Source organism: Sinocyclocheilus grahami, unplaced genomic scaffold, assembly GCF_001515645.1.
Source record: "Sinocyclocheilus grahami isolate Dianchi unplaced genomic scaffold, SAMN03320097.WGS_v1.1 scaffold1219.1, whole genome shotgun sequence".
NCBI lineage: Eukaryota > Metazoa > Chordata > Actinopteri > Cypriniformes > Cyprinidae > Sinocyclocheilus > Sinocyclocheilus grahami.
Window position 1 is genome coordinate 136,249 of NW_015506398.1, and position 26,945 is coordinate 163,193.

The 26,945-nt window shown below is 36.4% G+C and overlaps 1 protein-coding gene across 1 annotated transcript in view; it reads right to left on the bottom strand.

Annotated features, from left to right (window-relative positions):
• Positions 1–26,945, bottom strand: part of LOC107568133 (VPS10 domain-containing receptor SorCS3-like) — a gene marked incomplete at its 3' end in the record, with an annotated part of 190,162 nt that overhangs the window by 133,380 nt on the left and 29,837 nt on the right. The window contains exon 2 of the mRNA XM_016253989.1: positions 9,705–10,563. Coding sequence (XP_016109475.1) covers positions 9,705–10,373 — 669 coding nt within the window. The remainder of the gene's footprint in view (positions 1–9,704; positions 10,564–26,945) is intronic.

Sequence of the window (26,945 nt, forward strand, 5' to 3'; positions counted from 1 at the left end):
TTTTACATATATATATACACACAGATATATATATATATATATATATATATATATATATATATATATATATATATATATATGAAAAAGCTTCATATTTTAAAGTTTGGGCCCTTTTTCCAGCAAGGATGCATTAATATGCACTGATATTTATGATATTGACTGATTATTTATTTCAAATAAATGCTGCTCTTTTTAACTTTCCATTTATCAAAGAATCCTGAACAAATGTATCAGTTTCCACAAGCACATGAACAGCAAATCAGTTTTCAACATTGATAATAATAAGAAATGTTTCTGTTGCAGCAAATCAGCATATTAGAATGATTTCTGAAGCATCATGTGAAACTGAAGACTGGAGTAATGATGCTAAAAATTCAGCTTTGCCATCACAGGAATAAATTACATTTTAAAATATATTAAAATAGACAACATTTTAAATTGTAATAATGTTTGATTTTTTTATATTATTGTATTTTTGATCAACTTTGGTGAGCAATAAGATACTTATTTGACTGTAACACACTGTAATGCACTGTCACAAACACACATTTTCTGTCAAAACCTGGAAAAAATAATTGTTAATAATAATAATAATAATAACAATAATAATGTTACCAAATACAGATGGACATTCACTCACAACTTTATTGTGCAGCCTAATTTAACCCCTCCCTGCATTATAACACATCTTCCAGAGCACCATTTCCTTCCACATGTATCTGATAGCACCACATTTTAAAGTGATTTCAAAGAGATGTGTATTTGATATCATAGCAGAGTTTTTTAATCTACCTCGGAGAAAAGACTGTCACTGCCAGTCCGTGTGCGAGAGAGAGCGCGAGAGAGAGAGAGAGAGAGAGAGAGAGAGAGAGAGACTGCTGAGCAGCCCGGTGGGGGAAAAAAGTGTTTAACGCAACAGAGATGAAACCAAATCACATCTGACACTCTGTTATATCAGTGTAATTAACATAGGGGGACAGATAGATGCTGAGACACCCTTGTTGCTTGCTCTGGTTCAGTGGCCAAGCGTGTGATTATGCCGGAGTGTTCTCATCTCTAGCGTACCCAGCCCTTCCACTATACTCCCCAACAATGGAGATAATGACTACATTTAGGCGGTTTGTAAACCATTCAGCAGATGATGCTTTTTGTGATGGATGAGGAAGTGGTTGATGTGGTATGTGGCACACAAAGCTCGAAGTGCTCAATATTAGGGAGATAAATGACATATAAATGAAGAGGTAAATGAAAGAAAATACAAAAGATAGTGACACTAAGTGCTTGGACATATTCATGCCAAGCATTCATAATTGTTGATCTCTTCGAAAATGAACAGCTTTGAATATATATATATATATATATATATATATACAGTATATGACTAATTAAGAGCTGAACTAACATTGCTTTATATTCTGAAATGTCAAATAAATATTTAATGAAATGAATATAAAACATCAATTTATAAATGCACCTGTGTGCAGGCATTTTATAAGTGTATAATTTATAACTTTATAAATGGTTTATACATAACATAAGATACTGTAAGAACATGAACAAAGAAACAAAGTAAAACAAACTGACAAATACAACAAAACAAATATACAAATGAAATTAAATAAACAGTGTTCATTTTTCCATGAAGGTCTACTAACATTACTGTTCAGGTAAGTAATAGCCTACAAAATAAATCTAAAAGTAATCAAATGTAAATGAACACTGCACAGTTTTCACTGTCTGTATTGATAGATTAATGCTTATTAAAGCTATAATGTTATTCAGATTAAGAGCTGTGAGTGATTTTCTCTTTGCATTTTGATGTTTGATTAACATTGATGGCCCAAGCGCCAGTCTGTCACTTTAAGACAATATATTGACACACATCAGATTTTTTCCCAACTGTTCTCGTCCATTTAAGACATAAACTGTGTTTAAGTAAATACTCTCCAAGCCGGCCATTTTGACATATTTTGTGTGTATTTGATCATTTGGACGTGCACCCGAAGCTCAAAGTGTAATTAGCTTGTCCGGTCTTTCATAATTTAGCCCCGGGACCAATTAAATACTGGGTTTCAGTACCCATCCCTACCAACAACACACTTCACCTTTATATTTCCCCACTTATTTCATTGTGTATCCTAAAAATTAGTCTGCTTTTACTTGGAAGTAGTGATTTTCTTCGCAAATCATGGAAAGTTAGCCAGGACTTGGTCTCCAAAGTCAATCCTGGAAATAAATCCCTTGACTGTACCACCGGCTCTCACCAGGAGGACCTCAGCTACATAAAAAAGGGCCGGAAAACAAATGTGTAAACACTAATTGGCGGTTGGAGGGCATACTACATTAGGATAGCTAAATTATTTATGACATTCCATAGCCTCCTTTACTAGTAATTAGCATCCACACTAAATAAACGAAGCGCTTTACAATGCATTAGTGGCACTAAATCATGTCCAGGAGTGTGCAAGGTTGTTGATGATTTATCTTGCCATTCTTGAGGTATTGTGACTAAATGTTTTAGGCTCGCTAAGAGTGCCTAAAATATTGAAGTGCTCTTGAAAGTCAAGTGAACAAGTTACAGTAGAAAACCACTGAAAAGTAATAATAAGCATCTAGCCATCTTTATAAACAGTATATTTATTAATAATACATAATACAATCCAATGCACTACCGTTAATGTTTTTGAAAGAAATTTCTTATGCTCACCAAGGCTGCATTTATTTGATCAAAAATACAGTAAAAACTGTAATATTGTGAAATATCATTATAATTTAAAAGAATTGCACTCTGTTTTAAACTGCATTTAATTTATGTAATAGCAAAGCTGAGTTTTCAGCATCATTCCAGTCTTCAGTGTCACATGATCCTTCAGAAATCATTCTAATATGCTAATTTGATGCTCAAGAAACATTTTTAGCTATCATCACAGTTAAAAACTGTGATAATAATTAACTGTGAAGTTTTGCTGCTTCATATTTGTCACCGTTTGCGAACAGAAAGTTCAAAAGAACAGCATTTATTTGAAATAGAAGTCTTTTGTATAAAAATAATTTTGGTCCACACATGTAGCAGAATGACAATAAAACTCGACTTGACTTGTAACATTATAAATGTCTTAACTGTCATTTTTGATCAATTTCATGCATCCTTGCTGATAAAAGTATTTCTTTATTTACTTTTAAACAGTAGAGTACAGTAATTATGGGCCACATTCAAAGCCATACCATATGAAAAAAACATATTTTAAACCTGTCAAAACTATTTAAGTAAAGGGGTCATAGGATGCTCATTTTCCACAAGTTGATATGCATCTTTAGGGTCTTATTGAAAAGTCTGTAACATAGTTTGGTTAAAATTTCTCAATGGTAGTGTAAAACACCTTTTTTACCCTGTCAAAACCAGCTCTTTTCAGATCAAGCCATTTTTGTAGCATTTTCCTTCAAATGTTAATAAGCTCTGCTGACCCCACCCCTCTCTTCCGAACTGCTCTCAGAGAGACTGTTTACCTTAGCCGCATTCATCGTGAAACTTGCTAATTAGCACATTATTAGGAAAGGCGATTTGCAAAGATTCATTACAAAACATTATACTCACTTCTTCTGTAGGTGAAGCTGGATCACGAATGATTTGCGCGAACACAGATGCATTTATGTAGATCAGGGGCACATTCCCTTCAGAAGCAAACGTAATCCACTGCGTCTTCAGCGGCTCAGATGTCGGGAGTAAATGACGACTGCTATGTTCATTATTACATCCAACAACAGAACACCTCAATCGCTTAGGAGACATTCTTGTCTACATCTGCTCCGGCGGTGAAACAATGGCGGACTGATGACAGCTCACTCAGGGTGGGTCTAAGGTAAGACGCCAGTCCAGTCTGTGCTGAAACGCTACTGTCAATCAAACTATCGTGGGAGGGGCCTGTCTGTGTGACATCACACAGACAGGCATCTGAAATTGGCACGATTTGAGAAAGGGTGGAAAAACTCTGGGTGGATTTTTATAATTATAGGGTGGTTGTGTACACACACAGTCAACACACATTTCAGTTCAAACCACTTGTAAAAGTGCATGTAGCATCCTATGACCACTTTAAGTAATATTAACTTTACACAAGGATGAAAATAATTTTTTCTTCTTGGATTGCACAGTTTGCATTAAAAGGCAAACAATTTCTGAGCTACTGAACAGACGATAAAAATGCTAACTTGATTTTAAAAAATATCACCTTCCAAACAAGAAAACCTAATTGCCGTTAACTGAGCAAATGAGATCTAGCTCTTATCTTTGTCACTAATGGTGCCATTTCAACTTTTAAGAAGGTGAAACAAGTAAAAGAGCAATCAAAGACAAGCAGCACAGACAATATCTTCATTCATGCCCAACAAGTGTCTCCAACAAACACGACCCTGGTACATTTGAAGCCTCCCAACAAACTAAGACAGAAACCTGAAGGATGCTTCTCGAAAATGTAAATAACTCCTTTATGAGCCAACATCGTTCTATGCAGGAGGGCAAATACCTCCAGGCAGGACTTCTGGAGCCCATGTTTAGTTATATAAAGACTGTATACAAGAAGAACAGATGGTTTGACAGAGGAGTGAAGGAGGCCTTAGATGCGAAACTAGAACAGTCGTCAGCAACTCACAACGCTGTTTTCCCAATTCACACAGCAATCGAGATTCACACCAGGAGAGAAGCAATTCCCCGAGGTTACATATCAGAGAACCTCCACTGTCCTTCAAACTGATGAAGCCATTCAGATGTAAAAGCAACCAGATGGTCCTAAATAAATTCTAACTAGATATAGTGATAAATGCAGAACATAGCTAAGCACTAAACTGGATTACTGTTGGAAACTTCCTGTTTTAAACCAACAAACCAGTGCCAAAATCATGCAGTTGACCACCATGTTTAGTGAATCGCTATTTGACAAAGCTCATTTACCGCTTGTATTTTATACTTAGACTTTCAGTGAGGTGTTTCAAAGAGGTCCTTGGAGCATATGACAACAGAATCTATAAGAATGACCCAATCTCAGTGAAGCAGGACTACATCAGAAGACATCGATGCATGCCAGGCTTACAACTTGAATCTTATGCAAATCTATTTTCCTTCTGAATGCATGACATCAAAATCATGATGGGATACGTGAATCATAAAATAAATAAATTACATTGAGCTTAAACCTCAAAACACCAGTGATAAGCTTCAGTGAACTGGATCCTTTTCTCCACCTAGTCAGAACATCTTTTGAAGCTAAAATGTGTCTTTAAATGGCGAGACACATACATTATCAAATGTTTAGACAAACGTATTCCTTATTTTTTCCCAATTTTAGAACAATACTAAAAGCCATAATAATAAGATGACCAAAAGTTGTTCAATTGTATATTTTAGCTTCTGAAATCTCCCAGCCGACTTCACGAAGTGCATCTTGGGATATTTTTGAATTCACATGCATGCTGGGGACAGTCCAATGTATCCATTATAAATAAATAATAATAATGACAAATATTTTTATGGGGGGGGGGTAATTTTGTAATTTTACGCATTTTCTAAGCATTAACCTACATTTTAATAAGCAAATTCCATCATGCATGTCTAAACTTTTATACTAGAAATGTACCACAGTGCGTCCTGAATAACATAGCAAAGCATATCCTACATCTGAGCAGTGATTGAAAACAGAGAGCTGCAAATATTGTAAAAAAAAAAAAAAAAAAAGGTTTTGCATACAAAACATTTTTGTTAGGAAAAAAAAAAAGACATCACACAGACAGGCATCTGAAATTGGCACGATTTGAGAAAGGGTGGAAAAACTCTGGGTGGATTTTTATAATTATAGGGTGGTTGTGTACACACACAGTCAACACACATTTCAGTTCAAACCACTTGTAAAAGTGCATGTAGCATCCTATGACCACTTTAAGTAATATTAACTTTACACAAGGATGAAAATAATTTTTTCTTCTTGGATTGCACAGTTTGCATTAAAAGGCAAACAATTTCTGAGCTACTGAACAGACGATAAAAATGCTAACTTGATTTTAAAAAATATCACCTTCCAAACAAGAAAACCTAATTGCCGTTAACTGAGCAAATGAGATCTAGCTCTTATCTTTGTCACTAATGGTGCCATTTCAACTTTTAAGAAGGTGAAACAAGTAAAAGAGCAATCAAAGACAAGCAGCACAGACAATATCTTCATTCATGCCCAACAAGTGTCTCCAACAAACACGACCCTGGTACATTTGAAGCCTCCCAACAAACTAAGACAGAAACCTGAAGGATGCTTCTCGAAAATGTAAATAACTCCTTTATGAGCCAACATCGTTCTATGCAGGAGGGCAAATACCTCCAGGCAGGACTTCTGGAGCCCATGTTTAGTTATATAAAGACTGTATACAAGAAGAACAGATGGTTTGACAGAGGAGTGAAGGAGGCCTTAGATGCGAAACTAGAACAGTCGTCAGCAACTCACAACGCTGTTTTCCCAATTCACACAGCAATCGAGATTCACACCAGGAGAGAAGCAATTCCCCGAGGTTACATATCAGAGAACCTCCACTGTCCTTCAAACTGATGAAGCCATTCAGATGTAAAAGCAACCAGATGGTCCTAAATAAATTCTAACTAGATATAGTGATAAATGCAGAACATAGCTAAGCACTAAACTGGATTACTGTTGGAAACTTCTTGTTTTAAACCAACAAACCAGTGCCAAAATCATGCAGTTGACCACCATGTTTAGTGAATCGCATGAAAGCGCAAATGAAACAGCACACCTCTTCAGGGAAACGCTATTTGACAAAGCTCATTTACCGCTTGTATTTTATACTTAGACTTTCAGTGAGGTGTTTCAAAGAGGTCCTTGGAGCATATGACAACAGAATCTATAAGAATGACCCAATCTCAGTGAAGCAGGACTACATCAGAAGACATCGATGCATGCCAGGCTTACAACTTGAATCTTATGCAAATCTATTTTCCTTCTGAATGCATGACATCAAAATCATGATGGGATACGTGAATCATAAAATAAATAAATTACATTGAGCTTAAACCTCAAAACACCAGTGATAAGCTTCAGTGAACTGGATCCTTTTCTCCACCTAGTCAGAACATCTTTTGAAGCTAAAATGTGTCTTTAAATGGCGAGACACATACATTATCAAATGTTTAGACAAACGTATTCCTTATTTTTTCCCAATTTTAGAACAATACTAAAAGCCATAATAATAAGATGACCAAAAGTTGTTCAATTGTATATTTTAGCTTCTGAAATCTCCCAGCCGACTTCACGAAGTGCATCTTGGGATATTTTTGAATTCACATGCATGCTGGGGACAGTCCAATGTATCCATTATAAATAAATAATAATAATGACAAATATTTTTATGGGGGGGGGGTAATTTTGTAATTTTACGCATTTTCTAAGCATTAACCTACATTTTAATAAGCAAATTCCATCATGCATGTCTAAACTTTTATACTAGAAATGTACCACAGTGCGTCCTGAATAACATAGCAAAGCATATCCTACATCTGAGCAGTGATTGAAAACAGAGAGCTGCAAATATTGTAAAAAAAAAAAAAAAAGGTTTTGCATACATAACATTATTGTTAGGAAACAAAATCAAATCCCACACTCTGTCCTTGCACTCTTCATTCATCTCTCATAAAACCTCCAGCCAATGAAGACAAAGCTCTCCAGCAGGCATGCAAGCAGGGAAAACACGCTTGAGTAGGCAGTCCCTGAACAGGACAAAATCTTTCAAAATGGCTGCCTCAGTCCGGAAGATAATTATAGGAGATTTGCAGCTGCGGGGATGAGGGACGGGACCTGGCGGGCAGTAACCCTTGCTTAAAATTGCTGTGGCTGTTTTACTGACAGCTACTAAACAAGTTAATAAAGCTAGATGTAATATGTCTAGACAGGGCCTGAAAACGCTGGACTATCTGTTTTGATTTATTGTATTTTTTGTGTAAACAGACACTAAGAAAGACAATAATGGATGAGGTGGTTCATTTGAGAAGGATGAGTCTAATTTATATAACTTCACCTCATACTCCTGGAGAAATTATTTCACATATATACAGGCCCATCTTAAATGAAAATGCACATAGAATCTGTAGTAGAAATATCTGCCTCAATCCACTGCCTGTTGCTTCCAATTACCGCTCTGGGACAAATCTGCTAAAACCACTGGTCTAGAATGAGTTTTCCAAAGCCAAACAGAAACAATTACTAGAAGCGAACTGCAAAATCTGATTCTTCATCAGTGGCTGCAGACTTCATACATCTCGTAGCTACTCAAAACACATATGAATTTTTTTAAGGGAATGTAATTTTTGAAAGTTGTAATAACGTTCCATATTTAAAATGCTATCCATATCCACATTTAAATTAAGAACCTTTTTCAAAATTGCCCTTCTCCATAAAAATAATTTTGCTGCCTCCTCCTGCTGATTCCTTTTATAAAATCTTGGCCGTCTCCTTTAACACCTTGTATGTTAACTGGAACACTCAACCTAAGTCATATGGAAAAATGCCTTCATTTAGTCATCATACTGTTCATAAATAAAAAAAAAATACATGCTTAAATTGTACCTAATAGATTACCTGTTACTATGGTGCTATTTTAATACCAGTGGTGCTTAGGTTGCTTACACATCATGCCTTGCATTTTAAATGCACTCTGAGTAAAATAATTTGAGACATTAATATAATATAATATAATATAATATATAAATGTATATGTATATGTATATAAACAAAACATAGCTTAAACATGAAAATCTGTTTGAAAATCAAAGAGAAAATCTGCCTTTCTTCTCTCTCGCACTCATATCTCACTCGCTCACACATATCTCATCAAACACCACCTGTCTGTAAGAAAATCCAAACACCCAGGCAATACTCTGCAGACTTGCTTAAATGCAAGTTCGTAGTTCTGCTTAACTTTAGCATTTAAGGACAAGGTTATTTTTTGCCTATGTGCCTCTGTCTACAAAATCGACTATGGATCTCTGAATTATTGAGATGTGAAGTATTATAAAGTCTCGTATCTTGCCAATCCAAAAACACAGACAACACTGCAGCCAGGAGGCTCTAGCCAACAACCTGCTCTACAAGCAAATCATTTCATCGGAAAAAAAATATACAGACAGTGCAGAAAGATACTGCATTAAAGGCATATTTGCAGACTTTGGCAATTTAGTAATAAACTCCCAAAGGTGAATGGTTATTTAAACTGAACATAATCTTAGTAACACTATGGATTACATTCCAGCTCATTGCAGAGATCCTATTGGGCTTGATTGTGCAAACAGGTGGTTAACACTCTGAACAGGTGTTTTCTGTAAACCTTTAGATTATCTATGCTCAAAAGACTGCGCTGTTTTGCTGGCCTTAGCTGGTTTAAGAGGGTCTTCCCAAGCTGAAAAGTGCCAAAACCCATGTTAAACCAGCCTGGTCAGCTGGCTTAGAATGCTTTAATGTTATGTTTTCCGCAGGGATGATCACTTCAGGACAGGTTGCGGAAATGCTCATTATAAACCCTATAGACTCAACACAATATGTGCATGCCTTTACAGTGACAACAACTGAAGTTGACGAGAACCCAAGTCAGCATGGACTAGATAACTGAATAGTATATATTACTTTATGGCAAAGAAGTACAGGATGTTGCGGACTTACACTGCTGTTTTTTCCAGTCCAGTACACGACTGCGTGGTTGTGCGCGGAGTCTCCAGCCAGAGCAAAAGTGTTGCTGGTCAGTTTGGGCTCGTCTGGTCTAGAATCGTGCTCATCATCCCTGTTCCAGCGAACTTCGGCGCGTTTACTCTGTCCGTCGACCCGCAGACCCGAGGTCTTTCTCTGCTCCTCCGAGCGGGTATCAGCGCTCTCCAGAAACTCGGGCACGCTTCTTTGGACTCTCCCTAATGCGGCGTCCTCGGGTTCCAATTCGGATTCACTTTTCACATATTCATCCGAAAACAATTCTTCGTCTAAAGCGGACTCGGTGAAGTTCCCCAAAGGCGCGCGGGAGTTTATCTCCCCTGCGTTTCTTTCCAGTTTCGGCGCGATCCCTGGAAAACCATCCACCTCTCGTCCAGTGGGTACTCCAATATTCGGGTAAAGAACTGTGATCAGCTTGGGTTTCTTTTGATCCTGTCTCGGATATTTCCCAGAATCAGGCGGGTCACGTAGATGCTCATCCCCTGCGTAATTCACTTGCATTGGCGACATACATGGCGCGCAACTTATATCTGCCTTTACATTTGGAAAAACATACCAGGAGGAAAGAATTAGCCAGGTAGAAAGAGTAAAGTGAGCGCCAGGGAATACAACCAGACGGGTCTCCATCGTTAGAAGAGATTTTGGGGAATGCTTCTCCCCTCCCTCCGACTCTCAGACGCGCAGGGAAGCAACTCCAGCGAAGTGTCGGGTTTTAAAGAAGTGCTCCTCAGCTACACCGCTCACGTTCAGGGATGTGATGATGGAGTAAGGCAGCACATAGGGGAGGTACTGAATCCAAGCCAAGCCGCTGCTGCGTCTAGGGAGAGAGAGAGAGAGAGAGAGAGAGAGAGAGCGAGTTGGGCATAACGACATCATGCGTATTACGGTTTAAAGTCTTTTATTTTTATATCTAACGAATTGCATTCAAATTAATACCTATTCAAGCCGTAAAAGCATTTCACTGTTTATGCTCAAATAAATCTGATCTTCTAATTTACCTAAATATGCAGCATTCATAAACTGTCTTTATAGAAACCATAAAATACAATAATAATAATAATAATAATACATGCATGTCATATTGCCTATAGGTAGGCTTTAAAATTGCAATCTAATATGATATAGCTCTTTTCCATGCATTTAAAATAAATGGGAATTGAAAATGTCAAGCCTCAAAAATGAAGGAAAATAAACATAAAAGCATCATAAAATTAGTCCAAACGACTCAAGAATGGTTAAGTCGTAGCAATTATGTCATTGTATGAATCGTAACTCTCATGAACCATTTGCTGGAGGTGGATCTTTTTCAATGGTTCTTTTGGTTCGACGGGAATGGTTTTGTTCATGAGAACTGACTCGGTTCTCAAGTTCAACTCACTACTTGGTTCATTCGCAGCGGTTAACACCTCACTAATGTGGAGGATTATCAGGCAATTATTCGCTAATATATGACTTCAGAAGGCTTGACACTTAGCTTACCCTACCACATAACTCATGTGGACTACCTTTATGGAACTCTTATGGTGAGTTTGCATCGTTTTTGAAGCTCCTAGTTATTGACAACGTCTCAAAAAAGTCCTAACAGGACTGACTTCAGCATTCTTTCTTTTGCGAAACACAAAAGAAGTCATACGGATTTGGAACGAGATGAGGGTAAATGAAAACAGAATTGTAATTTTTAGGGTGAACTATTCCTTTAAGATGACTCTTTGCACAGCTCATAATAGTGACTGCTACAATCGCTAAAATACACTAATTGACTGGATGCCTCATTTCATATCATGCTCAGTTTTATTTATTTATTATTATTTTTTATTATTATGCCCAATACATATTCCCGAATGTGTTGTTTCTTGTGCGTATCACTAAGAAGGGACAGGACAGATCTGGTAGATTTGGCACGTGCACGTGCGCAGCAGGCATTTATTCTGCTGTCATCCACCGCGTGCGAGGATGCTGTGTCCAGACTAGGCGCTCAATGTTGACAAGGACAAAACTGCAGGAGCTCAGCATGGATAACCAACAGGCCCCGCACATCAGCGCGCATGGGCTGCAACAGTAGGATACCTTTCTTTAGCAGAGACAGGAGGAGTTTTAGATGATCACATGCGGTTTTATGTTGTCTGTGTGTGTTGGTCAGGTTTTGCTTTTATTGTGGAGATCAAATATTGCAAGGATAGCCAAACCAGAAAACACCTACACAGATCTGAAATCTGCACTGAATACTAAAAATGGTAAAGAAAATCTAAAAAGATTGCATGAGGGTTAGGTTACTTAGATGAAGTTAGGAGATATCACAGTGAAAATATCTTTAGCTTAGTTAGTACCAAAACAGTAAAAAGTATAAAACGAAAAGTTCCCATGATAGAAAACCAGAAGTGTGCAAACGCATGTTAGTTTACAATTACAAAATGTTTGCTACATTGGACACAATCCCCCTCCCCCTTTAGGGATGCTCCGAAGGGTGAAATTGATTCATAAAAAATTAATATTTCATATTTTCACAAAGCATTTTTGCTATCCTGAAAATGCATTAAATTGCTTTAATTTGGCATTACCAGTCAGAAAAAAACCCCTAAAATGTAGTGTATTTCTGTGCTCTTCTCCAGCCCGGGGGGAACAAAGGAGATTGTATTGATAACAGCTAAGCGCTTACCATACGATACACATTCGCTCAAATTAGAAGGCAGATGGATTTTTGCCCTCTCCCGCTGTCTCGACTTTAACCCCTACTGGTTACATTATGCTGCAGATTACAGCTGGGCTGAGGTGGCAGAGTACTTGCAGGCAGGTGTCGGAAAAGGCGATTAATACGGATCTGAAATGATATTTGAGTAGATAAGATTTTAATCTCAGGCAATTAAGCACAAGAGAGCATATTCTGAAATTGACTGTATACGCATAAATGCATCTTTATTTGCATACTGGTTTTCTTGCATGCACAAAATTGGAGATGTAGGAAAAACAATGACAAACAATAATGGCTATGTATTTCAAGAAAAAAAATGTGCGATGCAACAAATGTGCATTCATCAGGAAATGCCACATTTATTTTTGCTGACTGCTAGCTTTCCTCTTAAACTCGAGATCCGTAAACCCATCACTAGTGACCTTTTCGCATGATATATACTTCCCAATAGAAAAGATTTACAGCCCAGGCTATTGATGGCTTGAACATGTGGTTTGATACCTCTAGTGAAATGGCAGTTCACACAAGAAATCACTGTTTTTCAACACAACTGTTCTCTCATCATGATTACAAGCTGCAAAGGTCCCATTTTTAAAATATACTGCGCTCAGACTGATCGATAACTTCCTCTGCTATGTTGGATCATTCCCTGAAAATAAAGGCTTGCCTGTCTCCAAACGACAATCATGGCCTCTTCAGGACATTCAGCTGGTCTTGTTTCTACAAGCTCAGTTGGCTGTCGAACAGTCAGATTGTGTATTTTGCCACCCAAAGCTCCATTAAAAGGTAGTACCAAAACACATTTAGTCAGGATTCTCATTGTTAGCATAATTGTCACATTGTGCATTAGCAGTGGTGGCATTGACAGGTAAAATTTAACTGTATGTGTTTAGAGCTGCTAAGAAGCACTTAGGTTTCAGATCGTGAGATTAACATAGTATTTTTAGCTCATGCTGGGTAATAATGCTGATGAATTTATCTTTCATATTTTACACGGTCGTTTTCATGAGGGAGTGTTTAACAATCTGAGCAGAATTTTAATGGCCAAAGATGCTCTAAAGAAGAATAAAAACACCTTTGGAAAGAGTCACACCCCTTTGGTCCTTCTCAGCCTAGATGCCCAAATATTTTCATGAATCTTCAGAACTTCATTAAGCAGTGAGCAGAGAGAAGCTCATTCTTCCACCTTCTGTGCCCTTGATGAATTTTATGCAAAACTTTTTTACATTTAAACTAAAGTCCCAAATCGTGCATAGATTTAATGCCACTTCACATTGCACCATGTGGGATGGGTCTAAGCTATTGGATTGTCCCACACATAAGTGACTAGGTTGAATTGTTTTATATAAATATATGATATAAGCCAGAAACAAGTTCTGTTTGTTATGTTCTTGCAGATCTTTATCACATAACACGCCAAAGACTGAAAAGATGTTGTTCTTTACCAGACTGCCCGCTATCTCACAAATTCATGCACTACGTACAACCAAACAGCCTGTACATAAATGATGTGTGCTCATGCGGTTTTATCTAGCGCATTCCTTCCTAATTAAACTGTAAAACGTCTTGCACCTAGACATGGCAAAGCTTAAAAGCCGATAATAAATTCTCAATGGATTCCTTATGCTCCTCACAGATTTTTACCAATGATTTGCACCAGCTTCATTTACAATGTGGTTTATGGATTGAATATTTTCAATAAGATAAGAGGGCACTGTTCTGCTGAACACATAAAATATGCATGCTGTTATTATTCTCAGTTGTATAAATTGAACTCTTAAGGACTAATGAGTGATTTGTTGAAACTGCCCTTTAGAACTAATATGAGACTTTACTTAGTTATTCTTCTTTTTTTGCCATTAACTGCATCACAACTATGGCTGCACGATAAATGGAAATGGAATCGAAATCGCGATTCGACAGAAGCTGCGATTGTCATGCGTATCTTTCAGTGAAGCACGGTTCTGTGATCAGCAGTAAATCTCCATCCAAAGGCCAGAGGGTGCTCTTTAGCATTGAAACTCCAAATACGCCTGGCAGAAGAAACCCAGGAAATGCCTATAGCGGTATCTGGATAAACAGAAGATTTAACTGCTTTTATTGATTCAACGTGACTAATAAACACACGATTTTGACAATTTATCTGAGTTATTATTATTATAATTTTCATTCAAATAAAGTATATTTATAATACAATGCCTTTATCACTGCTTAAATACTATGAAATATGTTGCTTGCCTTATTCTGTGTAAGAAGCCACATCATCTCACAGAAGAATTTATTTCAAACACTCGACTGACATTATGAAGTGAGTCTGGAGTAAAAATATGTTATTAAATGTGGTATTTTCACATGCTTTCAGATGGAGCAGCATTTACTACACAGAGCCATAGTTCACCGAGAAGCTATGCAAACAGCTGTCATTATCGCGAACGATTTCTTCGATTTCATAATCACGCAATAAAATCGTCTGCAATTTTTTTGTGTAACTTGTCAGTGAACTACGGCTCTGGGTAGTAAATGCTGCTCCATCTGAAAGCATGTGATGATGATTTACTGCTGATTATAGAACCGGCATTACTATCAAAATGAGCATGACAATCGCATTCGATTAATCGTGCAGCCCTAATCACAACTCTGGACAGCAAGGAGAATGCAACGCTAAATGCAAAAACATAAAATGCAAACATTACTTGGCAAAATAATAGGCTTATCAGTTTAGAAAATGGAGGAGGAAACACCTCACATATCTTCTGTTGTCAAAGGCTATTTGTTCAATCAATCTCTAAGGTACTTTGGCACAAATTCATCCACTTGGTGCCAGCAGAATATTGTAGATGCCAACATGAACAGGTTGCACATACCCTCAACCTCAAAAAAACATTTGTCATTTGACATTTGCTCATTTTAGTACAAAATGAATAAATAAAAAATAAAAATATATAAATAATTAATTTGCTGAAAAAAAAATCACAACTCATGCATTGTATAAAACAAGTTTTGGCTTACTGCAAAAGATGTTTCTATAATTTTTCATATAAACTACGTTTTTTTTACAATGGCGTTAAAATATGTTGACCCTCTCTACAACATTTTTCAAAAGAAGAACCATTTTAATTCAGTTTAAAGAGCACGATTTTGAATCAACGTATATCTAATCTCTGTTTGCCTGGGGAAAACAGCTGGTGAGCTCCCCAGGGTTGCATTTCACCAGGGCCATTTTGGAAGCATTGGCATGTCAAAATGTATCTCCATCCAGTCAATGTAGCCTGAGGGAACAAAGCCTGATTGAGAGCTGTGATCAGAACACAGCTGGAGAAATAGAATAACAAATTGGAGACTTTTCTTTTAAAATACCCATCCCAACCAAGAGGGGGATTACAGAATTACAGAAACTAGTAAACAAGATCAAAATAAAAGCTTGAGTACTAGAGAGAGAATAAAAGATTGCAACAAACATAACTTTGACATTTTGATGTTATGGATGCATTTAGCACTTCATCTTTCAAAAGTCAAATTATATTGAAGGAAACTCACAGTCTGCTTAAAGTGGATAAGAAACTTACAGACAAAGCTCTTACAGCGTTATTATGGTTCACATATTATACAGTTAAGAGATTGTCTTTTACTTTCAGAAAATAAGGCCTTGCTTATCATTTATATATACTGACTGCATTTATTTCCTCAATTACAGTAAAAACAGTAATATAGATAAATATTTACAATTACATTTTATTTAAAATTACAATTTTTGATAACTGTGTATCATTATTATTATACTTTAATTTTCTGTGATAGTAAAGCAAAATTATCAGCAATTTCTCATTATAATATGCTGATTTTGTGCTCAAGGAATTTTGTATTAGTATCCATGTTAAAAACAACTCTGCTGCTTAATATTTTTGTGGAAACAATGATCCATTCAATATTCTTTGATGAATAGAAAAGTCAAAAGATCTGAATTATTTTCTTCTTGTTGTTTTAATATACATATGAGAGAGAGAGAGAGAGAGACTTAGTGAAGTAACATTTCTGTCCATAAAATCACTTTTCACATTTTTATATTAAATAGTGCAACATCTTTACACATTATCATTATAGTTTCTGAAGTCTACTTATCATAAATTATGAAAGATTAGGAAATGATGATATTATGAAATGTATTTAAAAAAGACATGATTTGTTAAAACTTTATCCTTCAATCTAAGGCATTTCTGAAACCTTCCTCACTTGTATAGAGTTGTCAGTTGAGCCGTCAATACAAATCTACAGCTGGCCAATTGCTTGTTAATGGAATCGACAGCTTAATCAAGGCATCATTGGGCACTGCCAACCCAACCTTGACAGGGAACGCCTCTCATTTTCAGTTAAGTAGCCCTTAAGTGGGGAAAGAGTCTAATGTCCAAATGTGCTTTGCAAAAGCCCATGTAGGCAGAAGTCACTTTGCTCTAATCTTCGACCAGATGTCCTTCTAACACAATTCCAACTTTAACGATCGTAAGGTAAACCGCGTAACCGTTCTTAAATCAGCACTATAGGGTAACTCCTAGCTACAGTTCTTACCCAAGATTCGGAAAGTTATTTCATTACTTTGTGGATTTGGAGGATGCTTTCTACCCTCTGGCGAGGTTGTGTGGGTTGTTTTGAGTCCCTGTCTTAATTTCCCTGTGCATTTGAAAGAAGAGTTTCGCTCTTGACATATCCGACTCTAGCGTGAGGTTCTTCTGTTGCTTATAAAATGCAGTTTTACTCACATTCGCTCTCTGTGGAAAATAATATTTTGAGGCAATCTTTAGGGTGTCTGTAGGGCATTTTGCAATGGAAACCAAGTATACATTACTTAACTGACAGGGTGATTCACATGTTAGAAAGACAGTAGGCCTATATTATAAAATCCTTGAGGCCAAAATAATATTATCTGATGGAATACTCACTGATTTCACTGACTGGTAGGGTGCTGTCGTACATATTGAGAAACTTTTTTTCCCTAAGCACTCAAAAGAAGGTCATGATTTCCTGGGTTCTCAGAATCAGCAGCTCATGAATTCTATAGATTCGCACTGAAAAGCCATTCCCATCAATGTCACAGAGGTGTTTTGTCATTTTATTTAATGGCTTTGTTTGTTTTAACAACAATTTGCCTTTCTTGCCCTTGTGGCAGTGTTTGCAAACACATCCGAGGTCATCATATAGAATCAGTGTAAGTGATTACAGTAATAGTCACACTACAACTGCCATTCACACCTTCAGCTGCATGCTAGTTCTCATTAAAATCTCATAAAAATCTTTCAAAATGACATTATGATTACACAGCAACATGGAAAGGGGGAAAAGCCAACGATTACCATGATATTTGCTGGTTCTGGCTGGATCCATTCAGCATTGCTGTGTTGCTAACAGGCTTATTTGCTAGTAGCAAGCTGGGGAATACACATTGAGGAAAGGATATCCCCCAACTTCCCCCTAGGGCCCTCTCGATGTAATGCAACACTTATTTGATCAGCCTGTCTGAATCTGGATGAGCTATTCTGCGCCAGGATTTGAGCTTCATGCAAACCGCTCTCTTAATACACAGAAACTGCATCGAAATAGACCCGCAGAGGTGAAAACAGCACCCATTACACCTATCGTAGGGAGCTGACACAATTCACAGAGCCCTGATTTAAAAGTCACTAATAATATTTTAAGAGAAAAGTTGAGTTTCTACTGAAAGTTTGGGAAATGAATTCAGCCTTTCTTGATTCATTTTTAATTGAACATCAACCAAATTTCAGTTTGCTAAAGGCAACATGCCTTACATGGCTACTTAATGTGTATAGAACGTATTCCACAAAAAGGCATTTGAAGGCAAAATATCATGCATTTGAATGAGGCTAAAGATCATTGCGCACTGTGTCCGAAATTTTCGTCCGGAATTTTTGCACGTAAAAAAATAAACACGACCTCACGTTGTGCCAATCACGTTTACACACTGCCTCAGAAACTTTCATCCGTCATTTAAAAAATTCGGATCAGGTTCGATTTTCTGCATTTTCGCATCCGTAGCATGCATTTTGATAGGAAAGGATGACGAATACAAAAAAAAAAAAAGCGGAAAAACGCATCGGAAATTTTTGACGCCTGAAGGCAAAATATCATGCATTTGAATGAGGCTAAAGATAATTGCGCACTGTGTCCGAAATTTTCGTCCGGAATTTTTGCATGTAAAAAAAATAAACACGACCTCACGTTGTGCCAATCACGTTTACACACTGCCTCAGAAACTTTCATCCGTCATTTAAAAAATTCGGATCAGGTTCGATTTTCTGTGTTTTCGCATCCGTAGCATGCATTTTGATAGGAAAGGATGACGAATACAAAAAAAAAAAACGGAAAAACGCATGCGAAAATTTCGGACTCAGTGTGCAAGGACCTTAAGAAGTGCTTCACAGCTCAACCTAAATCTCACATCCAGTAGAGTAATCCATCTATATTTTTTTGTTTATTGACATGTAAACTTTAATCTGAATTTCATTTTATATGGCTCAATAATTTACCTAACGGTAAGCCCCTCCTCTCGAACACAGATGAACCAATGGCAGTTGAGTATCAGTTGCACGCGCAAACTGGAACTCTGACATCTTTAGGTTTCATCGTTTTGATGGTGTTTATGCTACAAAAATGGAAAAACGATGTGCCTCGGGTATTTGTAACACTGATTCCAGGTATCAAGAGAGGATGGGCGATGGAATTTATCTTATTCCATTTCCTAAACCCAAACAAAACCAAGCCAGATATCCCTTAGCATTCGACCCCAATCCCAATGAAGACTAAAACATTCATTTTCTGGTTGCCATACTCTCATTAAGTTACAATTTTCATCTGCTCAAGCAAAACGCTAATGTCATCTTGTGCTTCAGCAAGGTATCTCTGGCTAAAACTATAGCTAACTTTAAGTTAGTGAGTCCCGTTTGCACTATGATCTGTATTTTTACATATTTATTTTAAAATATCTATCCCTCCATAGCATATTTAAGTCCCACTTGAATGGTGGTCCTTCTGTGTCCAAAATGTATCAAAAACATCTTGGGACAAGGTTTTCAAACTGACAGCTGTCAGCAACTTCGTTTGTTTGTCCGAGTAAGTGACAGTAACTAAGGGGGGGGTCAATTGTATCAAATATTCTTTAGGTTATTTTTCTTTTGAATTAATTTTTCTATTTGCCATTTTAAAAAATAAATAAATGAAAGTAAGATCAGTGCGTCTGAATTGACTGGCTCAAAATATTTTTGTAAAGCTGCATTAAAAAAAATGAACTATTAATAAACTTTAATAAACTATTCCTTAAACTCAATTAAACATTTTGTATTCATGCTCTCTGTGAACATATTTTAGTAAAAGTACATTGTTTCATTTTGTCTCATATTATTGAAAAATTACTGCTTTTTTACTGTCTTCCTTAGCATAATAGCACCACAAATCAAACCTACTGGCCTAAAACTAGAGCTTCCCAGTCTATATTTTTCTTCACAAGTCAAGTCAAGTCACCTTTATTTATATAGCGCTTTTAACAATACAGATTGTGTCAAAGCAACTGAACAGCATTAAGTAGGAAAATAGTGTGTCAATAATGCAAAATGACAATAATAAACACTATTTTTTCAGTTAAAGACAGTTCATCATTGAATTCAGTGTCAATCAATGTCAACATCCAGCTCAGTTTAAATAATATCTTTGCAATCATCTCAAAGATATCGCTGGAAATGAAGTTGGGAGATGAATGTAACATGTACAGTAACATCTAACAGGAGGTAGATGACAATATCCTATAACGATGTTAAACTCTGTGCCATAAAAACCAGGTGATTTCTCTGTATTGAGCAGATGTATAAGCATTATGAAATGTATCCATTTATCTGCAACTGCTGATGATAATCCAAGCACATTTAATCCACTTAGGCAAGCTGAAAGGTGCTCCCGGTTAGTGCATTTGACTGGTAAAAATAAGAATAACACTATAAAGGCATTCATGTCTGTGAGCACCTGACCACCCTCGTCTCTAATTGCAGAAGTAGTACATTCCGATTCATCATGCTTCAATCACAGAGCCAGAAGCCTTGCCTTGCTTTTCTCTATCCACATAATAATGCCACCCGGTACTGTGCAAAATAAATGCAACTCTAGACGTGGAGAAGCTATGTTATTTGCCTTTCAATGCAATAAGCAAGGTAGCTATTTCCTTTGAGAGATCAACAACGTGGCTGCAATATTCCAGCAACTTTATTTTACTCTCAAGATCAGAGTCTCTTATTCTTTGTGATATGGAAAGATGGGACAAAATGCAATATAGTTCACGCTAATAAAGCACTTTGCGGTTTCTAATAATGCTTCTGGGCATTATGATCTCCAGTATTTAGTGTTTCTTGGTGAGCAAAGCAGTGCTAAACTCTCACCTCTCCGTCTGGTGGCTGTCATTAAGACATATAGGCCCTATGCAGGAAAAAAAAAAGAGAAATTAATTAAAAAGAAAGTAAGTAAGATGGGCATAATCTCTGCCTGAACACAAGGGGATATTAAGAAGGGTGATAGGAATTTGTAATCATTTCTGAATTGAGATTTATGATGAGCAGAATAAAAGCTGTACCACCTGACATTAAGGCTTTAGCACAAGCATAAGTCACATTAATAAAAGACATCAATAAAAAGTGACTCCATCATCTCAGTCTGTGTTACTGACTGTCTACTGCTACACACATCAAGATATGTGTAACATGTTGGAGATGATTGGATTCAGCATGATTATTTAAACATGGTTATGGATGGAAATTAATCTGTGTGAATAATACATGACAATCATATTGTCATGTTGTGTTGCATGATATTTTATTTCATATTTTTATTAAACCCAACAATCAAATATATGCGGCAGATTATATATTATAGAAATGTGAAGATACTGATGGTTTCGAATACCAACATAAAAAAATAATTACATTATAAAATATATATATATATATATATATATATATATATATATACACACACATACATACATACATACAGTGGAATTAGTCATTTGGGGTCAGTAAGATTTTTTTGAAAGAAAAAGACTGACATATATATATATATATATATATATACACACACACACATTTGTCATTTGACATTTGCTCATTTTAGTACAAAATGAATAAATAAAAAATAAAAATATATAAATAATTAATTTGCTGAAAAAAAAATCACAACTCATGCATTGTATAAAACAAGTTTTGGCTTACTGCAAAAGATGTTTCTATAATTTTTCATATAAACTACGTTTTTTTTACAATGGCGTTAAAATATGTTGACCCTCTCTACAACATTTTTCAAAAGAAGAACCATTTTAATTCAGTTTAAAGAGCACGATTTTGAATCAACGTATATCTAATCTCTGTTTGCCTGGGGAAAACAGCTGGTGAGCTCCCCAGGGTTGCATTTCACCAGGGCCATTTTGGAAGCATTGGCATGTCAAAATGTATCTCCATCCAGTCAATGTAGCCTGAGGGAACAAAGCCTGATTGAGAGCTGTGATCAGAACACAGCTGGAGAAATAGAATAACAAATTGGAGACTTTTCTTTTAAAATACCCATCCCAACCAAGAGGGGGATTACAGAATTACAGAAACTAGTAAACAAGATCAAAATAAAAGCTTGAGTACTAGAGAGAGAATAAAAGATTGCAACAAACATAACTTTGACATTTTGATGTTATGGATGCATTTAGCACTTCATCTTTCAAAAGTCAAATTATATTGAAGGAAACTCACAGTCTGCTTAAAGTGGATAAGAAACTTACAGACAAAGCTCTTACAGCGTTATTATGGTTCACATATTATACAGTTAAGAGATTGTCTTTTACTTTCAGAAAATAAGGCCTTGCTTATCATTTATATATACTGACTGCATTTATTTCCTCAATTACAGTAAAAACAGTAATATAGATAAATATTTACAATTACATTTTATTTAAAATTACAATTTTTGATAACTGTGTATCATTATTATTATACTTTAATTTTCTGTGATAGTAAAGCAAAATTATCAGCAATTTCTCATTATAATATGCTGATTTTGTGCTCAAGGAATTTTGTATTAGTATCCATGTTAAAAACAACTCTGCTGCTTAATATTTTTGTGGAAACAATGATCCATTCAATATTCTTTGATGAATAGAAAAGTCAAAAGATCTGAATTATTTTCTTCTTGTTGTTTTAATATACATATGAGAGAGAGAGAGAGAGAGACTTAGTGAAGTAACATTTCTGTCCATAAAATCACTTTTCACATTTTTATATTAAATAGTGCAACATCTTTACACATTATCATTATAGTTTCTGAAGTCTACTTATCATAAATTATGAAAGATTAGGAAATGATGATATTATGAAATGTATTTAAAAAAGACATGATTTGTTAAAACTTTATCCTTCAATCTAAGGCATTTCTGAAACCTTCCTCACTTGTATAGAGTTGTCAGTTGAGCCGTCAATACAAATCTACAGCTGGCCAATTGCTTGTTAATGGAATCGACAGCTTAATCAAGGCATCATTGGGCACTGCCAACCCAACCTTGACAGGGAACGCCTCTCATTTTCAGTTAAGTAGCCCTTAAGTGGGGAAAGAGTCTAATGTCCAAATGTGCTTTGCAAAAGCCCATGTAGGCAGAAGTCACTTTGCTCTAATCTTCGACCAGATGTCCTTCTAACACAATTCCAACTTTAACGATCGTAAGGTAAACCGCGTAACCGTTCTTAAATCAGCACTATAGGGTAACTCCTAGCTACAGTTCTTACCCAAGATTCGGAAAGTTATTTCATTACTTTGTGGATTTGGAGGATGCTTTCTACCCTCTGGCGAGGTTGTGTGGGTTGTTTTGAGTCCCTGTCTTAATTTCCCTGTGCATTTGAAAGAAGAGTTTCGCTCTTGACATATCCGACTCTAGCGTGAGGTTCTTCTGTTGCTTATAAAATGCAGTTTTACTCACATTCGCTCTCTGTGGAAAATAATATTTTGAGGCAATCTTTAGGGTGTCTGTAGGGCATTTTGCAATGGAAACCAAGTATACATTACTTAACTGACAGGGTGATTCACATGTTAGAAAGACAGTAGGCCTATATTATAAAATCCTTGAGGCCAAAATAATATTATCTGATGGAATACTCACTGATTTCACTGACTGGTAGGGTGCTGTCGTACATATTGAGAAACTTTTTTTCCCTAAGCACTCAAAAGAAGGTCATGATTTCCTGGGTTCTCAGAATCAGCAGCTCATGAATTCTATAGATTCGCACTGAAAAGCCATTCCCATCAATGTCACAGAGGTGTTTTGTCATTTTATTTAATGGCTTTGTTTGTTTTAACAACAATTTGCCTTTCTTGCCCTTGTGGCAGTGTTTGCAAACACATCCGAGGTCATCATATAGAATCAGTGTAAGTGATTACAGTAATAGTCACACTACAACTGCCATTCACACCTTCAGCTGCATGCTAGTTCTCATTAAAATCTCATAAAAATCTTTCAAAATGACATTATGATTACACAGCAACATGGAAAGGGGGAAAAGCCAACGATTACCATGATATTTGCTGGTTCTGGCTGGATCCATTCAGCATTGCTGTGTTGCTAACAGGCTTATTTGCTAGTAGCAAGCTGGGGAATACACATTGAGGAAAGGATATCCCCCAACTTCCCCCTAGGGCCCTCTCGATGTAATGCAACACTTATTTGATCAGCCTGTCTGAATCTGGATGAGCTATTCTGCGCCAGGATTTGAGCTTCATGCAAACCGCTCTCTTAATACACAGAAACTGCATCGAAATAGACCCGCAGAGGTGAAAACAGCACCCATTACACCTATCGTAGGGAGCTGACACAATTCACAGAGCCCTGATTTAAAAGTCACTAATAATATTTTAAGAGAAAAGTTGAGTTTCTACTGAAAGTTTGGGAAATGAATTCAGCCTTTCTTGATTCATTTTTAATTGAACATCAACCAAATTTCAGTTTGCTAAAGGCAACATGCCTTACATGGCTACTTAATGTGTATAGAACGTATTCCACAAAAAGGCATTTGAAGGCAAAATATCATGCATTTGAATGAGGCTAAAGATAATTGCGCACTGTGTCCGAAATTTTCGTCCGGAATTTTTGCATGTAAAAAAAATAAACACGACCTCACGTTGTGCCAATCACGTTTACACACTGCCTCAGAAACTTTCATCCGTCATTTAAAAAATTCGGATCAGGTTCGATTTTCTGCATTTTCGCATCCGTAGCATGCATTTTGATAGGAAAGGATGACGAATACGAAAAAAAAAAAAACGGAAAAACGCATGCGAAAATTTCGGACTCAGTGTGCAAGGACCTTAAGAAGTGCTTCACAGCTCAACCTAAATCTCACATCCAGTAGAGTAATCCATCTATATTTTTTTGTTTATTGACATGTAAACTTTAATCTGAATTTCATTTTATATGGCTCAATAATTTACCTAACGGTAAGCCCCTCCTCTCGAACACAGATGAGCCAATGGCAGTTGAGTATCAGTTGCACGCGCAAACTGGAACTCTGACATCTTTAGGTTTCATCGTTTTGATGGTGTTTATGCTACAAAAATGGAAAAACGATGTGCCTCGGGTATTTGTAACACTGATTCCAGGTATCAAGAGAGGATGGGCGATGGAATTTATCTTATTCCATTTCCTAAACCCAAACAAAACCAAGCCAGATATCCCTTAGCATTCGACCCCAATCCCAATGAAGACTAAAACATTCATTTTCTGGTTGCCATACTCTCATTAAGTTACAATTTTCATCTGCTCAAGCAAAACGCTAATGTCATCTTGTGCTTCAGCAAGGTATCTCTGGCTAAAACTATAGCTAACTTTAAGTTAGTGAGTCCCGTTTGCACTATGATCTGTATTTTTACATATTTATTTTAAAATATCTATCCCTCCATAGCATATTTAAGTCCCACTTGAATGGTGGTCCTTCTGTGTCCAAAATGTATCAAAAACATCTTGGGACAAGGTTTTCAAACTGACAGCTGTCAGCAACTTCGTTTGTTTGTCCGAGTAAGTGACAGTAACTAAGGGGGGGGTCAATTGTATCAAATATTCTTTAGGTTATTTTTCTTTTGAATTAATTTTTCTATTTGCCATTTTAAAAAATAAATAAATGAAAGTAAGATCAGTGCGTCTGAATTGACTGGCTCAAAATATTTTTGTAAAGCTGCATTAAAAAAAATGAACTATTAATAAACTTTAATAAACTATTCCTTAAACTCAATTAAACATTTTGTATTCATGCTCTCTGTGAACATATTTTAGTAAAAGTACATTGTTTCATTTTGTCTCATATTATTGAAAAATTACTGCTTTTTTACTGTCTTCCTTAGCATAATAGCACCACAAATCAAACCTACTGGCCTAAAACTAGAGCTTCCCAGTCTATATTTTTCTTCACAAGTCAAGTCAAGTCACCTTTATTTATATAGCGCTTTTAACAATACAGATTGTGTCAAAGCAACTGAACAGCATTAAGTAGGAAAATAGTGTGTCAATAATGCAAAATGACAATAATAAACACTATTTTTTCAGTTAAAGACAGTTCATCATTGAATTCAGTGTCAATCAATGTCAACATCCAGCTCAGTTTAAATAATATCTTTGCAATCATCTCAAAGATATCGCTGGAAATGAAGTTGGGAGATGAATGTAACATGTACAGTAACATCTAACAGGAGGTAGATGACAATATCCTATAACGATGTTAAACTCTGTGCCATAAAAACCAGGTGATTTCTCTGTATTGAGCAGATGTATAAGCATTATGAAATGTATCCATTTATCTGCAACTGCTGATGATAATCCAAGCACATTTAATCCACTTAGGCAAGCTGAAAGGTGCTCCCGGTTAGTGCATTTGACTGGTAAAAATAAGAATAACACTATAAAGGCATTCATGTCTGTGAGCACCTGACCACCCTCGTCTCTAATTGCAGAAGTAGTACATTCCGATTCATCATGCTTCAATCACAGAGCCAGAAGCCTTGCCTTGCTTTTCTCTATCCACATAATAATGCCACCCGGTACTGTGCAAAATAAATGCAACTCTAGACGTGGAGAAGCTATGTTATTTGCCTTTCAATGCAATAAGCAAGGTAGCTATTTCCTTTGAGAGATCAACAACGTGGCTGCAATATTCCAGCAACTTTATTTTACTCTCAAGATCAGAGTCTCTTATTCTTTGTGATATGGAAAGATGGGACAAAATGCAATAAAGTTCACGCTAATAAAGCACTTTGCGGTTTCTAATAATGCTTCTGGGCATTATGATCTCCAGTATTTAGTTTTTCTTGGTGAGCAAAGCAGTGCTAAACTCTCACCTCTCCGTCTGGTGGCTGTCATTAAGACATATAGGCCCTATGCAGGAAAAAAAAAAGAGAAATTAATTAAAAAGAAAGTAAGTAAGATGGGCATAATCTCTGCCTGA